General features: G+C 50.5%; 10 protein-coding genes across 10 annotated transcripts; 3 read left to right on the forward strand and 7 right to left on the reverse strand.

Moving 5' to 3' along the window:
* Positions 1-133: 133 nt before the first annotated feature.
* On the forward strand, positions 134-871 carry N0V89_011272 (uncharacterized protein; the record flags this gene model as incomplete). Its single annotated transcript, XM_056220004.1, has 1 exon — positions 134-871. The coding sequence occupies one exon, from the start codon at positions 134-136 to the stop codon at positions 869-871; it is 738 nt and encodes a 245-aa protein (XP_056067131.1).
* A 662-nt stretch (positions 872-1,533) lies between these two features.
* N0V89_011273 (uncharacterized protein) lies at positions 1,534-3,414 on the reverse strand (the record flags this gene model as incomplete). Its single annotated transcript, XM_056220005.1, has 1 exon — positions 1,534-3,414. The coding sequence occupies one exon, from the start codon at positions 3,412-3,414 to the stop codon at positions 1,534-1,536; it is 1,881 nt and encodes a 626-aa protein (XP_056067132.1).
* Positions 3,415-3,685: 271 nt separating this feature from the next.
* Positions 3,686-5,404, reverse strand: N0V89_011274 (uncharacterized protein; the record flags this gene model as incomplete). Its single annotated transcript, XM_056220006.1, has 4 exons — positions 3,686-3,796; positions 3,844-4,061; positions 4,113-4,613; positions 4,669-5,404. 4 exons carry the CDS (start codon positions 5,402-5,404, stop codon positions 3,686-3,688), a joined length of 1,566 nt encoding a protein of 521 aa, XP_056067133.1.
* Positions 5,405-5,899: 495 nt separating this feature from the next.
* Positions 5,900-7,384, forward strand: N0V89_011275 (uncharacterized protein; the record flags this gene model as incomplete). The annotated part of the gene is made up of 1 exon (XM_056220007.1): positions 5,900-7,384. The coding sequence occupies one exon, from the start codon at positions 5,900-5,902 to the stop codon at positions 7,382-7,384; it is 1,485 nt and encodes a 494-aa protein (XP_056067134.1).
* Positions 7,385-7,399: 15 nt separating this feature from the next.
* N0V89_011276 (uncharacterized protein) lies at positions 7,400-8,981 on the reverse strand (the record flags this gene model as incomplete). Its single annotated transcript, XM_056220008.1, has 2 exons — positions 7,400-8,875; positions 8,943-8,981. 2 exons carry the CDS (start codon positions 8,979-8,981, stop codon positions 7,400-7,402), a joined length of 1,515 nt encoding a protein of 504 aa, XP_056067135.1.
* A 1,143-nt stretch (positions 8,982-10,124) lies between these two features.
* Positions 10,125-12,790, reverse strand: N0V89_011277 (uncharacterized protein; the record flags this gene model as incomplete). The annotated part of the gene is made up of 2 exons (XM_056220009.1): positions 10,125-12,100; positions 12,157-12,790. 2 exons carry the CDS (start codon positions 12,788-12,790, stop codon positions 10,125-10,127), a joined length of 2,610 nt encoding a protein of 869 aa, XP_056067136.1.
* A 913-nt stretch (positions 12,791-13,703) lies between these two features.
* Positions 13,704-14,470, reverse strand: N0V89_011278 (uncharacterized protein; the record flags this gene model as incomplete). The annotated part of the gene is made up of 2 exons (XM_056220010.1): positions 13,704-14,139; positions 14,199-14,470. 2 exons carry the CDS (start codon positions 14,468-14,470, stop codon positions 13,704-13,706), a joined length of 708 nt encoding a protein of 235 aa, XP_056067137.1.
* Positions 14,471-18,842: 4,372 nt separating this feature from the next.
* On the reverse strand, positions 18,843-19,329 carry N0V89_011279 (uncharacterized protein; the record flags this gene model as incomplete). Its single annotated transcript, XM_056220011.1, has 2 exons — positions 18,843-19,165; positions 19,326-19,329. The coding sequence occupies 2 exons, from the start codon at positions 19,327-19,329 to the stop codon at positions 18,843-18,845; spliced, it is 327 nt and encodes a 108-aa protein (XP_056067138.1).
* Positions 19,330-23,337: 4,008 nt separating this feature from the next.
* Positions 23,338-24,120, forward strand: N0V89_011280 (uncharacterized protein; the record flags this gene model as incomplete). Its single annotated transcript, XM_056220012.1, has 1 exon — positions 23,338-24,120. The coding sequence occupies one exon, from the start codon at positions 23,338-23,340 to the stop codon at positions 24,118-24,120; it is 783 nt and encodes a 260-aa protein (XP_056067139.1).
* Positions 24,121-24,160: 40 nt separating this feature from the next.
* N0V89_011281 (uncharacterized protein) lies at positions 24,161-24,829 on the reverse strand (the record flags this gene model as incomplete). The annotated part of the gene is made up of 1 exon (XM_056220013.1): positions 24,161-24,829. The coding sequence occupies one exon, from the start codon at positions 24,827-24,829 to the stop codon at positions 24,161-24,163; it is 669 nt and encodes a 222-aa protein (XP_056067140.1).
* Positions 24,830-25,155: the final 326 nt, after the last annotated feature.

The following is a 25,155-nucleotide window of genomic DNA, read 5'->3' on the forward strand; positions in this document are numbered from 1 at the left end:
AATCTCTCACCGCTTCGCCCTTTGCTATATAAATCCTCAGCCTCAATCTCTCTCTAGCACCTCACTTCGCCCAACTGAGAAGCCCGACATCAACCGACACCTGTGCATCTCAAAGGTCACTAATATCACAAGTATGCTCCTCCTCACTCTCATACTTGCCCTCATCGGCCTCGCGGTCGCCTTGCCCGCTACCAATCTATCCACAGCCGAGAGCTGGCCCGCCTGGGCATGCTCCGATCCCAACTTCCACGGCTTCTGCGACCGTATCTACGCCGACCAGAAATGTGTGAACCTCCCCGAGCAGTTGAACGGCAAAGTGTCCTCGATGATGCAGTGGACCGGCTACGCCTGCGACTACTACTCCGACGACGACTGCCAGTTCATTCATTCTAAAATGCGCGGCGACTTCCACGGTGAAACCATCAATGGCGTGGCGATCAAATGGTTCCAGGACATGGGCCCGTTCGACGACAAGATGAAGAGCGCGTACTGCAAGGCGTACGTGGATGGGGCGAATACTGCCTCGATCCCTTCAGTTGAAGAGGGCTGGCCACACGGCGAGACTCTCACCGCCGATCTCATCCAAACTCCTGGTGCTGTCACTGTGTTCAGCAAGCCAAACTTTGCGGGCGACAAGACCTACGTCAATGCATTCGCCAAGTGCAGCCGGACGTTCGGTTGGGGAACTATCAACTCACTCAAGCAGGAGCAAGGCGCTGTGTGTCGCTACTACCAGTCGAAAGGCTGCTTTATTTCGAATGCTGTGCCTGTTCTTCGCCACGACTCGACAACCGCTGCTTGGGATGCGGCTGATCTGGGTGCATGGGCTTTAAGGATTCAGTCTTTCAGGTGTGACCTCGTGGCTCCTTAGGAAGTCTCGTTGCATTCGGTAAGTTCGCGTGAACACCTCCGATGTTGATCGTGGTCTGGTGTGACTAACATCCTTGCAGGCCAATCACTTCGGCTAGGTTCGGAATCGACGGAGTAGGTGGGAAAGCTCCAATCGAATGAGGGGTGGTACATGAGCGGTCCACGAGACAAATATGGCTGAACATGAACGAGCGCTTAGGTAGTTGATGGTGTGCTAGTTTGGTTGAAGCTTGAACACTGCTCAAAATTAACACCGAAACACATCCTCATCACTTTAGCATGCTATTCAATTCATACTACACGGGATACCTGTGAAGGCATCTTTGTCCGCAGAACTAGCCAAGTTAAGTGTTCACCAGTAAACCTTTGGAGTATCTAACTACCCTCAACTATCAGCGAATAACTTCACGCGCTCCCCAACTATCTGACCGGCAGGCCTCGCACCCCAAAACTCCCACACGCGATCCATATGACTTTCCGCCGAAGCCTGCAAGGTAAACACACCCGTGACCGTCCAATATACATCTGCATCGTCTTCACTTAGGGAGCGACCGGCATTGTCCGCAGCAAACGACCGTTGTATCGCAGGTATAAGCGTCCGGGGTGCGATGATGTTTCTTAACGTCCTGTTAGCAATTCAGTCTGACGAGGATAAGATCTCACTTACGTATTGGGATCCGCTCGTATGATGATACTTTTCCCATTTCCCTGACTATTGACAAAGTCATCTGTCAGATCCATAACACCACTCGCACCCGCTGAAGAAATGACGAGACATCCTTTTCCGTCGTTGTACCAGCCTTCTTCCACCTTATTTGAGCCAGCGGCGTCGAGTTCTGTGCGTACACGCTGCTCGAAAATAGATTCATCCCGCGTCGTTTGCGCTGAGATGGCGAAGCCCCCATCTACAAGTCGCAGCGGGTCCGTCCCCTTAGGCACCGACACCCGGTGAACTCTCAGATGCCAGCCTGGCCAATGCGGCGTCGAAGCGATGAGTGTCGTCTGGATCACAACATCCTCCTTCCAAGGCCTCCACTTGCTCCTCAGAAACAGTGTGTCATCCCCACCCTCCACCGTCACGGTCCCGCTCTCGACATCGTACGGCTCATAGCGGACTTTCCAATTCTCCTCTCCATCGTCAAATTTCACCGCTAGCGTCGAGTCCGGCGCGATCTGTTCAAGAAATGCCCCACAGGGAACGGACAATCCGAACGCAGAAGAATAAGCAAATTTGCCGTATTTAGCTTCGCGCGCTTTGAAGCGGCGCGTTGTGCTCTGTCCGCTGGAAAGCATGAAATGATGCTCCTCATTGCTGATGAGGATATGTCTTGGGGGCCACAGGAGTTTTACTCTTCCCAAACTAACCATGGATGGTGAGTCTTGGGTCAAAGGGTGCGGACGTTCTTGCGCAGTCCAGAAAGTGTGGTCCTCCTCGAGAAGAAGAGGAAGGAAGGATTTCAAACTCCAATACGGAGATTGAGGCGAGTTGTAGTCTTCAGCCATGTACATGTTGGGATACGCATAGCCAATGTTCTGCGTGCCGTCGGAGTTGAAGGTGTGAGGGCGGTGCGTCCACCATCTCAAATGCCTTAATAACAACCCTTTCACTGTGCCTATATCAAGTGGAGGAGGGAGCTCGATATCAGCATACGACACAGCGGCCCAGAATGCGCCCATAGCGAAGCGGTATGTTAGCGAGCGGCCGAATGGTATCGCCGCTCCATTAATGTCGAAGTACCGCCAGTACTCCGCTGCGAACATCTTCGCTTGTTCTTTGTACTTCTCGATTCGCGAGGCGTATACTGGGAGTGAGGAAGCGTGTTTTACGAAAAGGAGCGCTGCGAATTGCATGGCGAAGCTGCCGGAGTAGTAATCTGCTTGTTTTCTCACGTCCCCCCACGGCCCGTCGGAGCTCCAGCCATCGCTGATGTAGAACCTGTCGAGGACGTCCAGCGCTTCGTCAATGTGGCTCTTGACTTCTTCTAGCGGTACCCCGAGGCTTAGGACCAAAGCGAGATTGACAAGGACCCGGAAAAACAGCCAGTTGTTCTGCGGCATGGCGTGGTGGTTGATTTGCTTCAACCAATTGATGAGATTGGCGCGAGCTGCTGGGTCGGACATGAAAGAAAATGTAAAGGGCGAGACGAGAAGGGCGAAGGCAATGGTTTCCATCTCCACCATTCTCTGGTCACTCGCCTCTACATCACCCCAGTACTCTGGCGACTTGGGATCTGTACCCTCCTTCAACCCTCTTATCCAATCCTCCAGTCCCAGCCCTTCATCGGAAAGCAGGGATCGAAGCGCTGGGTCCGAAGCGCTGATTTTGAAATGGAGGAGCGGAGCGACTACCCATAGGGGGCGAGAGTAGCCTTCGAGTTGGGCGGCGGTCTCGCTGAAGCCGGCGCCTGTCGATGTCGCTATCTTGATGCGTGCTCCGGTGGAAGATTTGTACGGGTGGAGTGGCTTGATCAAGGCGATTACTGCACGGATCAGGTCGGCACGGGAGCGGAGAGGGTTTTCTGAGAACCCGGAGAGGTATGGCATGATGGTTGTTAGAGCTACGTGTGTGGGTTATGAGGAGTGAGAAACGATCGCGTAAGAGGACTTAGACGAGGGGAACGCGGGACTTATGCACTTCGCATCTCGGGTTCGGAATAATTATGCAGCGATCCCGTGACGCCTCTTCAAAATACTTAGGGTATCAGGATATGGGCGAGCAATCATATACTATTCGCATTCGTTGCGCAGCTGTAGAGAGCTTGATGCTGATACTCATGGGTGCCCCACCTTATCTCAGAGCCGTCTCCATGCAATTCTAGACCCTCGCCTCCTTATCAGCGATCTCCACGTGCACAGAGTCGGGCTCTTTGTCCAGTACTCGTTGTTCGAAGAGATCGCATCGAACCTTTCGGCCGCTACTTCCCTCCTCCAGAGGTATTGTCCAATCAGGAAAATAGTCAAATAAGCGCACACAAGCACCGTGTTGACCGTAAAGCCCTTCCTCCACTTCGGCCCTTCGAGAATCGGGAATGTGGTGATGGGATAGAAGCTGAAGAAAGCCCATCCAACGGTCATCATAGCGCCGGTGGTGAAACTGCGTGCTTCGTTGTCGTCTTTCATCATCATATTCACCCATGGGAAGAGGATTGGCGTGATGCACGAGGTCATGCCCAAGAGATAGTAGCAGAGGACTATAGCAATGTCAGCAGAGTAGGAAAAGTCTACATGTTGGAGAAACTTACAGTGCAGACCGAGCGGGATTTCCCAGACCAACAAGCACACGTTGGCAAATAGCAGAATCAGCGAAACGACCGTGAACACGATCCACATAGGGTAAATCATGACCAAACTCGTCGCTAAAATGCCAGTGACGATAGCAACACCTTGAACGCCGGTCGGAATGAGATTGATTTCCTCGATTGTGTATGTGCCGTGCTTGTCAGCTTCGTATTTCAGCCAGATAGCCATCTGTCCACCAACATACGAAGTGCCCTGAAAGCACACGTACGTCAGGACTGCGAGATAGAAGTGCCAGTGCGTGAAGACACGCTTGAGCATGCGCTTTCCAATTTTAGCGGACTGCTTAACGCCATCGCTGCGCATGCGTGCGATGGCCAGCTTCTGTTCCTTTTCCGTGAGCCACCAGACTTTTGGGCTGCTGGGAAGGCCTGGGAACATGACGAAGCCGAGTAGTGCGATTGGAAGGCTGATGCTTCCATCGATGATGAAGAGCCATCGCCATCCTGAAAGGGACAATTAGTGAGAGAAAGCGGGAAAATAACCGATTTGCGAACTTACCAGAGCGCCCCATGACTCCATTCAGGTTCTTGTGCGCAGCCGCTTGCAAGTAGCCGCTGAACATAGCGCCGGCATTGCTCGAGACGTACCATACACCAGCACGCTTGAAGACCTCATCGGCACGATACCAGGAAGTCAAAAGGTAAATGCTGCCAGTGGATGCGGGTGTCTCCAAAACACCTAGTAGAAAGCGAAGACCAAATATCTGCTTGTCGTTCTGGAGCTTGCTTTGGCAGAAGGTCAGGATAGACCAGAGTGTCTCCATCAGCGGTAGGTAGTAACGAGCAAGCTTCGGGCGCGAGATTATCATCATGCTTGGGATTTCAAAGATCAGATAACCAATGTTATAGAATGTACCGAAGAGTGAGTACCTGGAAAGCGTCAGAAAGAACGTCAAAATGAGCTTTGAAACGTACTGGTTGCCCTTGATCTTCAATTCCTCCCTCATGCCGGAAACATACGCACTGTTGAGCGCATTCTGGTCGAGCCATTTAATGTAGAAGCATAAACAGCACATTGTTAGTAGGATGCAGTCAAGCTTGCGCAAGAGCCTTTTCTCTTCTTTGCTATAGTGGCTGGGGTACCAGTCGAAGATGTACATCCATGCCAGGAGGAAAGACCTCTGGGGTTTCTCGGTTGAAGAGCTCACGACAATCTCTTTCTGCTCATCCTTCTCTTCGACCTCAAGTGGTCTCTGAGCAGTCGACACACCTTCAGCTTCGTCTGATGTCTGCATGGTGGAAAGAACCCCCAGTGGTCCAACGTGATATCAAGGCGGAGAGAGCCGACCCCGGATTGTAAAATGTAGATTGCGGAGCAGCATCTTAAGTATGCAATTGTACGTAGCCACCAAGATAGACAGCCATGCGTGTGCAGCTACCGGTTTGCGGTGTGGTGAGCAGACATGAGCCTTGATCGGTGCAAGGCTAGCCCGAACGCGTGCTTCCCCGCGTCGTCGCTTCCTCTGCGCCAAACCCAGTTTGGCAAGGACAGCACCCTCGGAGCATTGGCAACGGCGGTGGGAGCAACTTCTCTCATACACCTACGGCAACTCTCAATATACATTGCAACGGACACTTGACTACGGACGATGTGTAGCATCGCTTACTCGACGAGAGATCATGGGATTTATTGGGATCAAGGCGAAGGAGCCGTCTCGCCGCTGTCAGCCGCTACTTCATAAAGCCCGCTTGAGGGCAACCTTTCCTGTTCGCATGCCGCTCCGCCGACAATGATCTTACCTCACAATCTTACTAGTTCGAGCGATGAAGACTATTTCGGCGTGGAGTCGATCCCTCTAACGAGCACAACATGTACAGAAGCGGATAACTCTGAGGGAAAGGCATCATATGTGCCAGCTCATCTACTTTCAGAACTTTTTGCAGAAAACATAACCGCCAAGGCTCTTCGAACAGCTCAGACTGCTATCAAAGCCCTCCCGGACTTTTTCCCAGAGTACGTCCCTCAAGATGTCGATCATGATGGAACGTATGCTCTACGCGAGGCCGACTTCTGGACTTGCGGCTTTTTTCCCGGTACGCTGTATACCATCCTCGAACGAGCCATACGATTCCCACAAAGCCTACAGCTCCCGCCAGAAATCAACGCTCTCCAATTTCGCGAACAGCTTTTAACATTGTGTCGTATATGGGCGGAACCATTGTATGGAATGGACAAGCGTACCGACACACATGACATAGGATTCATCATCATGCCTGCGCTGCAGATGGATTGGGAATTGTTCGGCAACCGAAGAAGCCTAGACTCGATCGCTCAAGCAGCACGAAGCCTTGCCACTCGATACGTACCTTCCGCAAGGGCAATCCGGAGTTGGGATCTACTCAAGAAGAAAGATATCGAGATCCTCGACCAGCAAGACAACATGATTGTGATAATCGATAGCATGTGCAATCTGGACCTTATGTACTACGCCTCATACCATATGCAAGAACCGGCTCTGGCCGAAATGGCAACTGCGCACGCGGAGACTTTGTTGAAGTCACATCTACGTCCTGAAAATATGGACTCATCGCACAATTCCGAATTCCGCTATACCGGCCAATGGTATTCCACTTGCCATGTAGCAAATATTGACCCGAAAAGCGGCACTCTCAAGCGACGCCTAACCGCGCAAGGCTACGCTCACGAATCGAATTGGGCGCGCGGACAAGCATGGGGTATTTTAGGATATGCGCAGACCTATCTATCTACAAAAGATCACCGCTTCCTCGAAGCGTCATGTGGTCTCGCCGAATACTTTCTGTACAGGTTGGAGACAGCTCCAGCTTGCATAATTAAGGGTCGGTATGTGCCGCTCTGGGATTTCGATGCGCCTATCGATGACGAAAGCAACATCATCCGGGATTCTTCTGCTGGTGTCATTGCAGCCAACGGAATGCTCATAGTCTCACAGGCCTTGGCAGGGTTCAATCAAGGCATGCTTGCTTCTCGGTTCCGCCAGGCTGCTCTAGTAATAGTGCATGATACACTGTCGTTTGCTTTGTCGCTTGAGAAGGCAAGCTTGGTTCGCGCATCGGACGGTTATATTAGCGCCGAAGATTCAACGCCGGGCGCTACATTCGAAGGCCTACTGAAATACGGTACAGCGAACAATAACGAGCAAGCGCGTAAGAGATACGCAAACCATGGTCTAGTATATGGAGATTATTATCTTGTACAATTCGGTAATCGCTTGATGAGGATGGGGCTAGTGTAGCCAAAGGGTGTTGCATTAGAACATGCCGGTATCGACCGTTCCGGCAAACATACTTCCGTCGTCAAATGCAATTATTCGGTCCATATTAACATATTGCTGGTCCTGCATCATTTGCGGCAATGTATCCAAGTCCACGCCCTCAAGATTGTCGATATGCGACATGTCCATACTCATCGGTCTGAAGGCCTCTGCACCGGCAGGCAGTTTGGTTTGTCGGACGGACCATTCCACGGTGTTGGCACTGGGATTTTGTATATTCAGATGCGCATATGCTTCTCTGAGAGGTTCCGGCTGACTCTGCTGAACTGAATCGTACGCATTCTTGACTGTATACGTGATCTCGTTCGTGTAATCGGCGACTCGAATTTGGAACTCTTCGTCTCTGACACAGGAGATGTACAACTCTTTCAGCCGTGCGGCATATTGTCCTGATAGATTCTGCTCGTCAGAGGGTACGCTTGAAAGCCCTGTCCATCGCTTTGACATTTCTTCCAGACACTGCACCAAGCTCCAAAAATCATTCGGTAGCTCATTGTCGGTATGAGATCGCCAATGCACGAGTAGCATCCGTCCCGCAATGAAGATGCAGAAGGCGAACTGGCTTGCGACCGGGCAACCTTGCGGAGAATTTGCCAGATATCTTTGAGTAATTGTGGCAATCTCAATGCCTGCCGAATAGCACGCCTCAATGGAACAACTACTTGGCAGTCGACTACGAAAGGGCCAGTGGAAAGGCGGGTAGGCTATCAGCTGATGCAACAGAATCATGCTCGTGTTGTGTGTAACATGTGCCAGGGTGAGATTTGGATCCATTAACGGGACTGGGCGAGTCATGTTAGGATTGCTCTTCCATTTCTGGGGAAGTAGCATCTTCCAGTGTACCAATCGCAAATCCAGTTCTTTGAACCTAGTAAGCCAAGCCGAGATTTCTTGCTGGCTGCGCATGCCGACTTTTGGTTGGAGGAAATAGGATACAACGCGCGACATCGACTCAGTGGCTTCGATGCGATATGCGAATGCACCAACGTTGGACATGTCCGCAAGCTTCGGGTTCTGTAACGATGCCGCATCCGGTATGGGGTTCACGTTGGGTCGTGATGGAGGGCCGTCGTCTTCAACAAGGAACCCAATCGGGTACCCCATTCGTCCCGCTGATTTGTCCCATATGCCGAAGTAAGGTGTTGTGACACCCTGCTCTTTGCGCCAGAGGTGGCCGTCACATGGTAATCGACGATGAACATCAGCGGATGTCAGACTCGTACTCCAACTCATAGCTACAGAACAGAACCGATCGAGGTTGAACACGTTCCAGAAGATGCGCCGCCGCTCTTCAAGCTCAGTCCAGTTTGATGTGTGTTCGAGAACCTCGAACGGCTGGCAAAGCGGCTGGTACTCAGTGTCTTCGCGTTCTTGGGCTAGTTGGCTATACTCGACTGTGCGAGTGAGTGAGCCAATGATGGACCAAGCTTTTGCTGCGTTTCCGTCTCCAATCTACATGCGCCGGTCAGATCGCCATCTCATATACCCCAGGGTCACTTACGTCAGTATATGCTATCACGATGAGAGCCTGAAGGCTTTCTAGACAAAGATTGTCCATGGCCGATACAATTACCCTGCTTCTCGCTTGTGCCGTGATACTAGCTGGTATGCATGCATTCGGTACAAATTTGGATGCTGCAACAACCATGGCCTGAATAACAACTGCAAGCCTCGCTCGCTCATCTTCATATTCCAGACGCCGTCGAAAGCGTCCTTCATGTATCATGGGAATCCAAGGATGAACATGGAAGAAATAAGCGGCAATGATGTCCTCTAAGAGCGCTGCATCTATAGATGGGAATGAGTCTTCAAAATCGAACGTCCACCTAGCAGTCTCGTCATCATGTACGCGTCTTCGCTTTAAGCTCTGCCTTGCTTCCCCAGAAGGCAAAACTTGAGGTTTCGAAGTATCGTTAGATCCGTTGACGAGTTTTGGAAGCTCTCTCGCAAGCAATCGCAATATCTCGTGTGCTGCATTGTTTTGGGGGTTAACGCTCGCACCTGTGTGCGAGGATCTGCACAGTTCAGCTTGTTCTCTGGCTTGGCTTTCGAGGACATCTGCCGAACGTCAAAACTTGTGGTCTAAGATTGGACCTGGGAAGGCGTACCAAGCCTCTTGTGTACGTTCTCTATTGCTCCTGTTTTCAACCCTGGTTTCGTTCTTTTCGATTCGTACAGACATTCGAGTCCTATCAAGACGGATTAGGGCAGGTTCGCCTTGAACCATCCCAATATTCAGATCATACCCGTCTTTCTGCAGTGCGCACACGACGGCTTGTCTCGAGAGCACCGTAGTTTTGCTTTGCGGCAACTATTGCATGCAATATCGGGACCGGACTTGGCTGGAAGCTGTCCTCCCTTCTCTACAGAGTGGCTAGAACCGACGACGCTAGGGCTGCCGTCTGAATCGAGAGTCGACATCTCCACACCCGGAATCCGGAGTGTTGGCTCAAGACTCACACGTGGGATGCATTGAAGTTATGGTCTGGCTCTGTGACTCTTGCCCCGAAGGCCGAATGTATTCCTCCGGCCTCCTGAATTCTGGGGATGCGGGGTTTCCCCACATTTGTGCCCGAGAAGGCTTAGTTTGATCATCACACACTGCATTCCCCTTCACCCATCACTTGCATGTATGCTTGCACGTTGCGCTAATCTTCGACGATGGCCTTTCGATATACAAGATCTAGACATTACTTGTACATCAATAACCGGCATGCACAACCACCTCCCCTCCCGCTAGCCCGTTCGAAGCTGCCGAGACAGTAAAGCTACCCGAAGACCCAGGCTTAGAGCGCACGATGGCAAGCGCAAAGCCACTGAACGCTTTCCTCGTAAGAGACGGGAAAGCTATCATGTCTGTCGGGTCACCGTTGTCCGTGGAAATGATCTCACCGGGCCCGTCGACTGAGAAAGCAATGGTGTTGCTCGCCTGAGGCACGGTGTCGTCATTCTCGTCAACCACGGCTACAGTGACGAACGAGAGGTCGTACCCATCGCTGTCAATTGAAGTCCGGTCTGCAGTCACATTCAACTTGGTGGCACTACCAACGGTCTTCTTCGAGTCCTCGGCCCATTTCTCTCCGTTCTTGTAGGCTACCACTTCGATTTCTCCAGGCGTGTACGTGACGTTATCCCATCGAAGGCGGTATTCAGATGGCTTAGTCTTCTTCCGGCCTTGCGAATTGCCGTTGACGAAGAGTTCAGCTTCGTCTCCAGATGTGAAGACATGTACGGGAGTGACTTGTCCGACGCGACTAGGCCACGTCCAGTGCGGCAGAATGTGCGCCTGAGGTACCTCAGGGCGCCAACGTGCCTGATACAGCCAGAAGCGATCTTTCTTGAAGCCAGCGAGATCGATGATACCGAAATACGAGCTTCGACTTGAGTTATCGAAAGGTGTTGGTTCGCCGATGTAGTCCCAGCCTGTCCAGACGAATTCACCAGCAACGTATGGGTATCTGTCCTGCTGTATGAATACCTTGTCGGGTGACGCAGCCCAAGACGGGTGGTACAGTTCGTACGAACTGACATACTGTGCTGTAACATTCTCACCTGCGCTAGGCCCAACGATCGCCTCTATCCCACTCGTGACTGGAAAGATGTATGTTCCTCGCGTGCTGACTGTGGATGCAGTCTCGGTGCCCCAAATCATCTTGTCCGGATACATGCTGTGGAAGATGGGATACGTCGAGTTCAATGCTAAACCTTTGCCTTCACCTTGGTAGTTGAGACCAGGGATCTCAAGGACGTTAACTAAGGCGGATCCCGGTTGCGCGTTGTTCAGACCGGCAGTAGATTTTCGCGTTCCGTCTTCCTGGTGAGCGATATTCTGCAGTTCCGTGCCTATCTGACCACCCAACGCCGACGACTGGTCGGGCATCTCGTTGCCGATGCTCCACGCTACGATAGAAGGATGATTGCGCTCACGGCGGACATATGAGCGCATGTCTGCCTCATGCCACTCGTCCCAAAGCAAGTGGTAATCGTTGTCTACCTTTTCCGTCTTCCAGGTATCGAACGTCTCACCCATAACCATTATACCCATGCGATCGGCTAGATCTAGGAGCTCTGGGGCGGGCATGTTGTGCGATGTCCGTAATGCGTTAGTACCCATCTCTAATAGCATCTCGAATTGACGCTCCGCAGCGCGTACATTAAAGGCAGCTCCGAGCGATCCGAGATCGTGGTGGTTGCAGACGCCCTTCACGTAGACTGGGGCACCGTTGATTATTAGACCCTTGTTTCCATCATAGACGATAGTTCGCACGCCAAATTTGGTGTCGACCGAATCGACGGTACCGTTTCCGCCGGCCGATAGCTTTGTGACGGCGACGTACTGGTTGGGGGACTGCTCCGGGACCGGTCCCCAAAGCTTAGGACTGGAGAGTTCTGTGGTGCTGTTCAGGACCTTCTTCGTTCCACCCGCAATGCTAACGGAAACACGGTCAAAGCTAGATTTGGCATCGCCTGTGGCTTTACCGGTCGACGCGTCCACTTCGTAAATTTCAGTAATCAGGTCGACTCGCTTGGTGCTGTTGGAACTGTTCTCGATTGTGACGCTCAGGTCTACAGTTGCTGAGCCGGCACTGACGGAAGGCGTTGTGACCTTGGTTCCATACTGCGCAACATGGACCGAGTTCACCTTAACCAGCCAGACATTTCGGTATAGACCAGCACCTGTGACACAACACTATTAGAATTATCGCCCGGGACGATAATTGGACACGACTGACCTGGATACCAGCGCGAAGAGTTTGGTTTGTTCTCCAGTCTGATAGCAAAAGTATTTTCTCCAGCTTTTGCATACGGCGTAAGGTCCAGACGAAACGAGTTATAGCCATAGGGCCAACCACCCACCAGCACGCCATTGAGGAAGACACTCGCGTACGACATAGCTCCATCAACTTCCAGATACAAGTTCTTTCCCTTCTTCACGTCCCCACCATCGAGTTTGATCGTCTTGCGGTACCAGCCAACACCATCGTAGGGCAACTTTCCCTCAGATCCAGATATGCCAGGTGCGCCGAATGGTCCTTTGATGGCCCAGTCATGTGGAAGATCTATCGGATCCCATTTGCTGTCGTCGAAAGAACCCTGGACATACTGGACGTTGCTACCTGGTGGAGTGCCGAATGGTCGCTGGTACTTCGCCCGGGTTATGAAGTCATTGGAAGAAGGAAGGATCCATGGCTTGAGCGTGTCATAAGAAAGACCGTCAGGGTTGCTAGTGAACCGCGAAAATCGCCATCCAGCATTTAGACTCGAGCGCTCGCGGGGAGATTGAGCGACTGCGTGTCCGAGTATTGCGAGGAAAAACAGTCCAGTATACAGAAGCCCGGAAGCACTTGCCGACCTGCGAGAGCCCATGGTAAGCGTTGACAGAAGAACCGGCCGTGGATGGACTGCCCAGAATGAACGTTCAGATCCGTGGAAGAGGTACCGGTACGTACTATCGCGATCTTATAAGAGCGTCTACTATAGTCCCTCACCCCTATATCGATAATACCCTGGCACATCTACGACGCGCAAACCACAAGCACTCTCGGTGCATTGTCGCACCGACAGCAGCGCACATCTCGTCACGGGAGCGGCCCGCTCTCGTACCTTTTCGCCTACTCCACCGCTAGACGTCCCACTATCGTACCGCCAGCATCACGATGTACCTTCCCAAGCAGTTGTCAAGATCTTGGAGGTTACCCCTCATTCGCCAGCCCACCAGCTGGAGGTGATAAGACCGGGCTGTGGGTCTCAACGCAATATCGAGCGCGCTGCTGCAGCGGAATAATTGCATGGGGAAATAGTCCGGTACTAGTCGCTTCCGTGATAGCCGTTGTGATGGTGTTGATTGCACGCAGTAGTAGCTTAAGGTAGTCGCATTCCGGCCCGATCTGGCTGGATGCAAGGTACAGAGCAAGGGACTTAGCCGAGAGATTGTGGGTCGCGGATGATCACTGAGACGCGGGGTCACGCGCCAGGACGCGACTTGATGGGGTGATGTAGGTCACATGGTGGTTAATTGGAGGGTAACATTCCGCTTGGGGGAATTGAGCCTTTTGAGACGGAGACTGCGCTGGCTCCGCGGATGTACTCGATAGTCTCAGTGTGGGGTTAATTGTGATCAACAATTCACTGCATTGTGTGTCAACAGGCTTGTCGGTGCTGGAAAACAAAATCCTGGAGACCGCAAATGATCGATAATTGCTAACAATATTTACAGTGATCATATATGCCCTTTACACAGATCGCTCCGGCTCTGCACTCCGTGTTTCACTCATGAAAACTACGTGCAGCCAACGCGAGTCGATGCAATAGCGATATCGTCGTAATTGAACGTGTTGGTATCCCCACCGTACGATTCCCATCCGAAGTAAACGCCGGTAATTTTAGGTTTGAGCGAGCTCCTCGTCCATTGCGCCGCATTGGTGTTGCTGCTGTTCGTGGTCAGACCAGCGATGGCCTCGCCGTTCAGCCACGTGTCAATGGACCCATCCGCGCCCAGTTTGTATTCAAAGCATTGCCAACTGCCAGTAGGAAGAGCCTTAGAGGCTGCAATGCCGTTAGGCGACAAGTCGGGAAGAGTCGCATCGTCAGACTCGCGGTTGTACATGAGGATCTTGGACTGGCCGCCGATGCGGAGGTGCTTCTTGGCGCCTTGTGCGGAGTCGGGCATGGTGATGAAGGAGACGTGGGAGTCAGTCAGGGCTTTTGAGGCCTTACTGTAGAGGAGAGATATTAGTACTCGTGGTAGGGTCGTGAACAGTTGGTGAAGACTTACAGCCAGGTCCTGACGTAGATATCGCCGCTGCTGGGGACCTTGGTCGTACCAACGAAGATATGTCCGCAGTAACCACCCGCACCGGTGACTTTGATAGATGCCTTCCCGCTGTGCGCGGTCGAGGTGTCGAGCGCGACTGTACCACCCTGGCTGCAGTCGAGAGCGTATGTGGGCCATGCAGTTTGGTCCCATCCATTTTCGAAGCCCTCCGTCACCTGAGCCAACGAGCCTGGGAGCGCCGCGAGGGCGAAGAGAGCGATTTGTCTGAGCATCGTTGCAAGTATAATTTCGTGGGCCGCGTTGGAAGCGGTGAGTCGACAAACCTCACATAGGAGGCAGGCGTCAGTATTTGTAGGCCCCAAATATGCATGCAATTAAGCTTCAATTAAGCTTTATTTTTCCATCGCCACTTTCTGGGGTGCATATCTCGTTGTTACCTGCTGGCGCTTCATATATCGGAAACGCGGTCATGGTTTTCCGGTGGATAAATTAGCACCTCAAATCAAAACCCACCACAAATAGATAGAATTGCTGTCTCCGCGCCTGATCAAGAGCAATCTCGGAAGCGACGAGCAGATCCCGGGAACGTGACCCGACAGCATACCAGTAGTGTGAACAGGAGATATTAATCATTGATGCAAATCAGTACCCTTGGCTGCGATCACCACCAAAGGACCGGAACGCGATGTCGATCACAGGCCAGATTCTAGGGAAGCCTTCTAGAAGGCCTTCAGGGTCCTTGGGGAAAATTGCATATGACCTGGTAGATGCCTTGTAGTGTGCTGCATTGCCGTCGATCGCTCCCGGTTCCCCGTTTTCATCACTGGTAGTCGAAATAGCAATACTTCCCTGATCCTGCTCAACTTCCACTAGCCTGAAGACGTCGAGAAGAAGCACAAGTTAGCGATTAATCAGGATAGTAACGACAGTAGGAAAGAGTTGGACGCTAGCGCTGAAATTGAGTTGCGGCAATGTGCGAGTTGGGTCTATCGTGTAAACGGGTAGAAAACACTGACTAAGTAAAGTCGAGGGCATTCCGCTTTACCAAAGGTTTTCCTCGACATAGAGTGAGAACATGAGGATGTCTCTTTCCTTAAGTCAACAGGAGTGAAGTGAGGCGGGGGGCAATCCTGAAACCTTCGCAATCAGGCATGCATGTCAATGAAAACCGCGCCATTGATCAAGATATGGAGAACACACGGGTTGAGTGCGGCAGCTATCGGCAGCGCTTATCATACTTGAGCTGTGCTGATCTCAGGCCAAATCTCGGATCACCTTGCCACAGACCATAGGGCGAGACTTGTCATTATGGCTTAGGCAAACGTCAGAGGAATCTTAGGCAACACTATAATGCTAACATTACGCATTAGAAAAATTCAGGCTGCCGTGAAACAACACAGTCAAAAGTGCAAGGACGGCAAAAAGACGGTCTTGCCATTGGCTGCTATCGCGAGTTCCCTCAACGACGCCGCAGATTTTGTTTCGACCCGGAACGAGAATCTGAATGGGACCTCTAATGCAAAAGTTCCTTCAAAAGCAACCCTGACTATTGTTCCGTCCACTGGTAAAGCTGTTCAAATGATAATTTTATCATCAAATTCTGACCTGCTAACCTCGAACTAGTCTTACTCGAAAATTGGATTGATGAGATCTGCGCGTGTGTTTTCGGTCTACTGTCGCCATTCGATCGCTCTATTGATAATCACAGACATACATACCCGCACAAAGTGACGTATCACAGTAATCTCGGTACCGATCGGCTATCAGGAGAGCAGCTCCTGCTAGAAAAGGACGTAGTTTTTACCACATTTGCCACAGCCCTGGAAGATACCAGACGAGGCCAGTCACCACTATCGAGAATCTATTGGTTTCGTATTGTGTTAGACGAAGGTAGAGCCATCTGTTATTAATTTTCTGTGCCCTTACTTAAAATTACTGTGTAGCCCACAAAATCCGAAACCGCACGACTAAACAGTTCCAGGCAGTCCAACAGCTTTCAGGTCAGCGAAGGTGGTGCCTTACCAGGACGCCTATTCAAAATCATCTTGAGGACCTTGGAAGTCTTGTTGCATTTCTCAGGATCCCAGATCTAGAGTGGGCCTCGACATTCCGCACGTGCGTTATTGCACCTACATTGCCTGATCGAGGAAGCCGATTTCAGAACCTTCAGATACTTCTTAAAACCATCTGTCTTCGGCGGATGAGAGACATTATGGGGCTATCTGACCCCATTGCGCATCCGCGAACACTAACATTTTCGGTACAGGAGCGCCATCAGTACGATGGGTTGTACGAGCACTATAGAAAGCATGTTCAGATGGCTGTTAGTGGGGTATTGAAAGTCGCTTCTACAACACTCCAGTCGATCCACGGATTGCGACTCTTTTGCAATAATGGGCCGAGTAGAAAACAAAGCGGGCTGTCCGAATCAGATGATGAGACGCTGTCGTACCTCCAGCAGCTGGAGCAGAACATCTGCGCCAAATGCTCTCTGCCCATTTTCTACATCGATGTGATGGGAGACAAGTTTAGTGGCACGTTCATCTCGCCGTGCAAGCATCTTGTCTGCAATAGCTGCTTGCCACAATGCTTGGGAAAAAAGAAGGCCTGTACACTCTGCGCATCGGGCAATGTTCCACCAGATCTTGCGAAACAAATTGATACAGACATCTCCGTTTCGTCTGGAGAGAAAACAGCATTCCAATATCCGTCGAAACTGTTGGCTCTTCTACACGACATTAAAAGGGAGCCCGGACACAAATGTATGTTAAATGTAGCGCAGCTTTCCTCTTCACATATAATCAGAACATTAGTATTGTTTTCTGCTCTTGGAAAAAGACACTAGAACTCGCAGCCGAACTGCTGAAGCAAAACGGTCTCAGACACGACATCATCCACGGCAGCTTAAGGCCAAAGCAGAGACTACAGGTGCTCAAGGAATTTAAATCGATCATGGGGCCTAACATCCTCTTGATGACCTTAGGCACTGGGGTAGAAGGGTTTGTACAATCATACATCATAGCTGCGTAGATACTGACCGGAAAGCTTGAACTTGACCATTGCGTCGCGATTTCATATCCTCGAGCTGCAGTTGAATCCCTTTGTTAAAAAACAGGCAATGGCAAGAGCGCAACGTATAGGCCAGACGAAGCAGGTTGTCTATACGCAATATGTCATGATGCGCACAATCGAGCAGGTATGAATCCTCGGCTCATCCTAGTTCGCTTACACCAGAGGCTCACATCATGTCAGAGCGATGTGTTAAATCGGCAAAAGAGGAAGATGGTACTTACCGGTGAGGGGTTCAAACCGCAGACGATGCAAAACTATCTGGTAAAATACATGAGTAAGGGTGTAAAGTTATACTAAAAGCTATCAGGAATATTTTGGAGCACATCCGGCGAATGTACCGAACGGTTCATTCGTAGGCTGAATTACTGTATCCTTATGCAGCGGTCGCTTCTTAATTATATCAAGAACTGCTTGGGAGTCTGATTGCAAGGGTAATCTTCGGGATCGTGAATAAGGGTTTTGGCACGGTCAAGTTCGCTACGGAAGCGGGCACCGAAACTTCCGACTAGAAGACACGAGATCCAGCATTAAAGACTCCAAGAAATTGGAATGTTGCCTTCCTCTTATCATAATCCTCCTGGTGAGCGCTAATGCGTAGGCTTTTAAAAAAGAATGAATGCAGTCTGCCAACTCGTAACTAAGATGACCAAATTAACAGCCAGATTTCATTTCCGCGTAACATCCTTCAGAAGTCACACCACTTTCTAGTCTACTCGCCCTGCTTCCCTTCGGTTATCTTCAACTGTTACATCACTCTCAACGTACCGGATCAATTTAGCCCACAAGAGACGTTAATGGCTTACCCCAAAACTAGGTATACCTTTCTAACATCGGGGTGTCGAGATTTCAATCACCCTGATCATTCTTACCGATGGGCTCGATCATATACCTCTGAAGCCCTTTTACAAAGTGCGCGCATATCGAAGCGACAGAAGTACTAAGTCAATCGACTTCTATAGCCAGCCTCCAGGCCAGACATCCCACTTTCACAGATACAGCATTCATCTTACGACCGTAGCAACCACCATTCTTGATCAGCGCCTCTTCACGATAACCACCACACTTCCACGCCCCCAATCCAACGCTTCCACCCTCACGTCCCACGAACAAACTCTAACACCTACACCCTTAAAGCATGGACGCTAAACCCTATACCATCCCCGACCCCACCCTTTGCCTCCTTACTATCCGCCACGGCCACGGCCACACCCAAGACCGCTCCTTTGCCCACCTCCTTATTAGCTCCATAAACGCCTCCTACTGCTTGATTGAGGCTATTATCTTCTCTCTCCTCTACTAGAGCCTCTCACTGGTAACTATGGCTACCCTCCTCCAGCGCGAGCACCTACACATGCGCATATAACTACGCTCTACACTCGAAGGTTTTCACCGTGCGGGCTTACTCTCGATTATTACGTCAAATGCAGTACACATATAGAGCTCACAAGTAGCTTGTCGTTTTAGTAGGGGTTACGAATAGGAAAACCTCTATATAAAAGAATAGTGGACCTTTAAGTATTCATTCCAGTTGCTATCAATCTTACTGAAGTATAGCGATTCGAGTTTTCTTTTTCATTCCCCAACTTCGCGATCGTCATCCCAGTGCACAAACATGCGGATGGGTCTCCAAGTCCAAGTTTTAGCCCTAACAGCATGGCCGAAGAAATAGAACGGCAGAAACAAGATTAAAAGCCCACCGGAGATTCCAGCCATGGCGCCGTAGGCGCTGATGTAACCCGACTTTTGCACCCAAGGGTTAGTGTAGAATGATAGAAGGAAGCCGAATGCGGACTTGAATCCTAATTGTGTGACGACGAGTTCGCCTGCAACGGGTCGGTAGCTGTCAATCGTGTAGACGAGTGAGACATTGGTAGCTTGCACGATGGAGAAATTGACTGCAAATGTTAGAGCATGTTGGAAAGGATGTGAAAAGAGACTCACTCAGCGCTAGTCCAATAGTAGGGCAAATCCAGTGCAAACGATTGTTGATACCCACGCCGTACAGTACGAGAGCGAGTGGGGCCGTAACGACGCTGATGCCTATGGCTGGCAAACGCATCTCAGGTTCTCGAATGCCTTTATTACGTTGCGTCTGAATATCGGCGATCCAGTCAGAAAAGTGGCCCCCGACAAAGATACCGATGAATGACCCAATGAGGGCTGCGATGAAACAAAGGCCTGACTGCCACGGCTCGAAGCTATAGGCCGTCGTGAACGCGCTCGCGAAATTAGACGTAATGGCAACGAGGAAGCCAATCGTGCCCGCCATGACGAGAGTAGCCCAGAAAACTGGCGGGAGAGTAAATAGTACTATCGGGCGAATGAAAAGCTTGAAAGTCGACTCTTTGGTATATACTCCGGTAAAGATGCGGAGATTGGCAATGTAGCCACGCTTCTCGGGCCCAGAATTGTCAATAGATGTTCTTTCGGCGTCCAGTGTCTCATTACAAGTGGTAGTGCTCTTTGATTTAAGATCCTCTCCTCTAGTCCCATTTCGCGTAACAGCACTAGCAGCAGCTTCGTCCCTTCGATAGATAGTCTCCGGGAAGGTGAGGATTACAAGAACTGTACAGGCACCAATGAGGGCAGTGGAAACCCAATATATGACGCGCCAGTGGTAGTTAATAGATATTAGCCCGGAAATAATGACGCCACCACTAACACCAGTCGACAAGGCGCAGGTATAGATCCTGAAACGTACTTTAATTCGCTAGAGTGGTCAAATTGGGGACGCAAAACTTACGCCATAATGGTCCCGCGTTCATGTAAGAAGAAGATATCGGAAATAGTCAAAGGCGCAAGGACTTCGGCTGCTCCAGCAGCCACACCCATGATGATCCGAGACGCAATTTCGCTGCTATAGGTTGTTGAAGCACCAGCCCACACAGCGCAACCGGTGTATAGGACAAACGACGAGATGTAAACAGGACGGCGGCCATATTTAACAATCAGGGGCATCCAAAAGAGCGCACCTATTCCCTGCATCAAAGACGTCGTGGTGAAGAAGTATGCCGTCTTCGAGATGTCGGCGACGAAGTTGGTGTTTTCGGGAGGAGCACCGAAGAAGTCGGCCGTTATCTCAGTAATGACCACCGATGGGCCAGCGGCTAGGAAATTGCAGAAGAATATAGCGGCAGACACGAGAATCGCGACGTACATCCGGTACTTCTTCGACCAATTTAGCGGGTCTTTCCAACAATTAGCTTAACCTATTTGGCTGCGTTACACGGAAGGGTGTGTGTGTACCGTTGGGGTCATCATTTGGGGTAGGCACCAGAATAATCTGGTTCGAATCGACATATCGGAGCCTAAGACTTCCAAGAGTATTTTTCTTTCTTGTATCCACAGGATTTCGATTGGGCGTAGCACCGACCATTGTTGTTGAACGTTCTGCCGGTGATTTTGGTTCAAGCGCTGTGAGAGAAGCAGTGGATGTAATATTTGAGGTTTCTTTGATCAAATCTATCAAAGTCCGTCTTCTTTAGATCGGCGGCGAATATCAACACCATATACAAAGCGTATTCTGTGGTGTTTGGAAAGTGGCTGCGATAGTTGATAGTGGTCCCGAAAGCACAGGCCACCGACAAGATATTACTGCTCCACGAAATTGTGGGGTGCGGGATCCGGGGTAAAGTGGAGATCATCGGAACGGGTGCCGTTCCCCCCAATTTCGCTTGCAAGCAACAACTCCACCCGACCTCACTAGACTCAATACTACTTAGCAGTTTTGAGGTGCGGGAGGAGACTTCAGTAGTTCCTTCGACTACCGTCAATTGCCAAACTTGGGAACAATACCGATTGCAGCCACCATTAACTGGAGGACTATTACTACTGCTAACACCAATTATTGACTGCGATGACTGTATTCTTCTCAAGGGTCGCCATTGAGAGTTGAGACGGTACACATTAACAGTAGAGCAATGAAGATTGACCAAAATGAATTTTCTATTTCCCGAGAAAGTTTGAAAGTCGGCTTTTTTTTGGACATTATCCATCATTGCAATACGTTAGGAAGCCCTTCCGCGCCGGACTGATCTCCATTATCAAGATATCCACAGATCCTTCCTTCAGGATTCCACTTCATTCTTACTTGCATCAGCCTCTTCCCCTGTTCTTCTCCCCAGTACTTTGTGTTTCTGACTTGAAAGTCAGAATCTCCAAGGTATTGACCAACGCTGTGTGGTGCTATCTTGTTCATGACATTGCGGACCCATGACTCGCATCTTTGGTCATCCTTTTCACTTTCCCATATAGTGTAGAGGGCTACATAATGATCCGAATGCATCGACAAAGCCATGTCGTGCAGCGGCCTCCGCGACGTCGGTGCCATGCTAAACCACAAGGCGAAGGACTTTCTGCTCGGAAGGGTTGTAAATGCTTCTTCTAGAACGTCTGCAACATTGGACTCGTTGTGAAGATACACATTATCACAACAATAACGATGATCTTCAGGATTCGCCAAGCCCTGTTGTACGTATTCCTGCTGCAGTGATGTTGGACGGGCGAACCATTTTTGTAGATACAAGCTTGGAACCGAGTCCTCTGCAGGCTGGAGTGCGACTATTGCATCGGCGTCGGATCCCTTGAAGGTTGTGAACGAGACGAGAGCAACGCTCTCAGCGTAACAAGGGAGATAAAGCCCCACGCAGACGATTTCCGTGTCTTCATCGAAGGTATTCGCAATTGATTTGACCCAATTCATCGCTTCTTTGAAGTTATTTTTGGGAAATATGTAGCCGGACCCACGGATGTGTGACGGTAGTGGCTTTGTTTGTAGATAGAATCTCGTGACAATGGCAGGAAAGCCTACATGAGTGAGATTAGGATGATCGAAACCTTGTGCTTTCCATGAAGACTTACCAGGGCCCGCTCCGCGAGCAGCCCAGAACAGATCATTGTTTTCTTTCTCATTGCACCGTAATTGCCGGCCGTCTGCAGTCACTACGTCTATCGCTTTGACGTACTGACAGGCCCAACCCCAGCTCTATAACGTTAGGATCAGTTTTCCAATCAACGTTGAAAACCCGAGTGACTCACTCTACACACCCAACCCATTCCTCCCTGAAGCAAAAATCCACCAAGGCCGACATCAGGGCAATGTCCTCCGGGAAACAGTAAGCCCTTCTCCCCAAGCACGGTATTTACTTGACGTCCAGTTGTGCTCGGTGACACAGCAACAATACCAGACTCCTCGTCCAACTCAATTTGCCTATACTTGCCCATATCAATCAAAAGTGCATCATTCCGCACGCTCCATGCTGCCCAGGAGTGGCCGCCTGAGCGGATTGAGATACGAACGCCTTTGGTTTGCGCAAGTCTCACTGCTTCGACGATGTGCTCTTCTTTTTCGGCTTCGACAATCGCGACTGGGTATCGCTTGGGTCGACGATGGTTAAATACCCGGCCTATGCGTGCGCGTTCATAGTTCTCCGTCGTTGATTCTGACTTCCAGATGATGCGCAGCGAATTTTGTGAGCCCATAGCTGTAACAGAGTCGCGGAACCTAAGGTCGGATCTTATGATAATGTACTACGAAGGCAAGTATACTGCATGTATACCAATAGAAAATCTTTGGACTTGATCCCATGACCATTTCTCCAACTATCGGAAATAATATAAGTTGATCGAGATCTCTCCGCGCGGAGCTAGGTAGTGGGGCATTTGGTAGTCAATAGGGCCGATTCGTCTAACCCACTTGTCGACGCGTTCTGGTGGGGCCGACCCGCCTGAGACGCTTGCTTACAATTCCGTTCAGTAGATACCCGTGATTCTTCGGAATCTAGCCGAAATGCTTGGGAAGTACTGGCTGTTCTGTGGCGGATCTCCGCAATGAAATTTGTACGATGGTATCGGGTACCGGGACAGGGATTACGCAAATTTTTGTCGCAACATATCATTTGTCGGAGTTAAACTATCAATCATCCCTTCTACAACTTCGAACAGGTCATACGTACGATTCAAAAAGGCAATTTGATAAGACTGTCGTTGACTCTACAACCCGCTACGCATTGGAGTTTGTGTTTCAACTCCTCAGTACAACTCTCGTATACTTATATAACCAGCCAGCATGTCGGCGCCGTTGGAATTGCCCGAGCAAACTTTGCACAATAAGATTGCCCTTGTTAGTGGCTCTAGCTCGGGAATTGGCGCCGAAATTGGAAGAGAGCTTGCGGCGCGAGGTGCGAATGTGGTCCTTAATTACCCAGGCCCCAGTCTACAAGAACGGGCAGAAGCACTAGCGGCGAGCCTACCGACGAAAAGCGTTGCGATCGAAGCAGACTTGTCTACCACTGATGGACCGAAAACGTTGGCCGACGCTGCTGCCAAGGAGTTCGGAAGGATAGATATTCTAGTCAACAATGCTGCTTTAGCGGTGAACAAGCCCTTTGAGGAACAGACGCTAGATGACTGGGACTTGCTAGTTAACCTGAATGGACGGGGAACGTTCTTGCTCACGCAGGCGACGTTGCCTCACTTGCCAAAGCATGGAGGCCGCATAGTAAATATCGTGTCCATTTCAGCCAGAGAAGCGCCTGCCCTGCAAACAATTTACGCTGGAAGTAAAGGGATGGTGGACAGCTTTACAAAAGTGTGGGCGAAGGAGCTGCCACCGAAGTATGGTGTCACAGTCAATGCGGTCAGTCCGGGTCCAACGATGACGGAAGGGTTTATTCAAGCTGGAGAAGAGTTCATGCAAAAGATACGCCCAGTGATTGAGAGAACGCCTGTAGGAGGCCGAGCTGGGAAACCAGAGGAGATTGCATATGCTGTTCGATTTTTGTGCGAGCCAAGAGCGAGCTGGATAAACGGACTCCATTTGATGGCGAACGGAGGATTGTACATCCATTGAGAAAATGATGCTAGAAAAGGTATATAGTTGGATACACAGATCATGCCCACTGCCCGATGGTGAATTGCGAATTGCACATATTCGTAAGCTCCCATGTTTCCGCTTCTAGCCTTCCGTACGTTCCAATGTCATCTTCACTACCGGCAGCTCCTGCAACAAACGCGGCAGCCATGAAATGGTCATCTGTTGCATGGGCGTCTCGGAACCTGGGATGCTTCATTAGCCTTGTGATAGCTCGACGAAGGTCGGGTCCGCTATTTCCAGAAATAACGTCTTCGACTGCCTGACGAAATTCCATCGCCCAATTCGCCGGAGGCGTTTCTTGGGCAAAGTTGTCGGAGTACTTCAACATAGGCTGCCAAACGTTTCGGTAAAGATTATGAACTGCACCGCCGGTGCCAATTAGAAGATAACCTTGCTCCCTCAAGCTTCGGAGTGCTGCGCCAACGCGCATATGGAAATGAGGATCGAATCGTGCATTGAGAGAGATGATAGTCGTTGGTGGACACCTTTTCGGAAACATGCGGATCAGAATGAGGTACGTGTCGTGAATCCAATCGAACTTGTCGTTGCCGCTCACTTCGAAGCCGTCCGTGGCCAGAAGATCGATGCATTTCTTGCCGCTTTCCAGATCCGGGACGAGCTGATAATCGATATACTTGGACGGATGAACATAGGCAACCGGGGATTTGCCTGGCTTAGGGTTCATGGAAACTTCAACTTTATTGTGACCAATACAGTCCCAGTGGGCACCCTTTGCTAGGTGAGCGCCTGTCGTCCTTCTCCGTTGAGTAGTGCTTGCTCACCATCATAACAACCCCTTTAATGCCATGCGCGAGAGCTTCATCGCCACATCTTTTCCAATAGTCGGCTGATTCAGAGTCCTCGCCCAGCATCATGGTTGAACCATGAGAAAAGAAGTGCACTGGTGTTGATGCTAGATCGAGGTATCAGTCACGCGTGGTTTCATCAAGTGCTCGATAGTCTTACTCATTGTCAAGCAGGAGATGCAATAATTCGTAGTGGATCCTGCAA

The sequence above is a fragment of the Didymosphaeria variabile genome, assembly GCF_027946475.1.
Source record: "Didymosphaeria variabile strain IMI 356815 chromosome Unknown scaffold_8, whole genome shotgun sequence".
Lineage (NCBI taxonomy): Eukaryota > Fungi > Ascomycota > Dothideomycetes > Pleosporales > Didymosphaeriaceae > Didymosphaeria > Didymosphaeria variabile.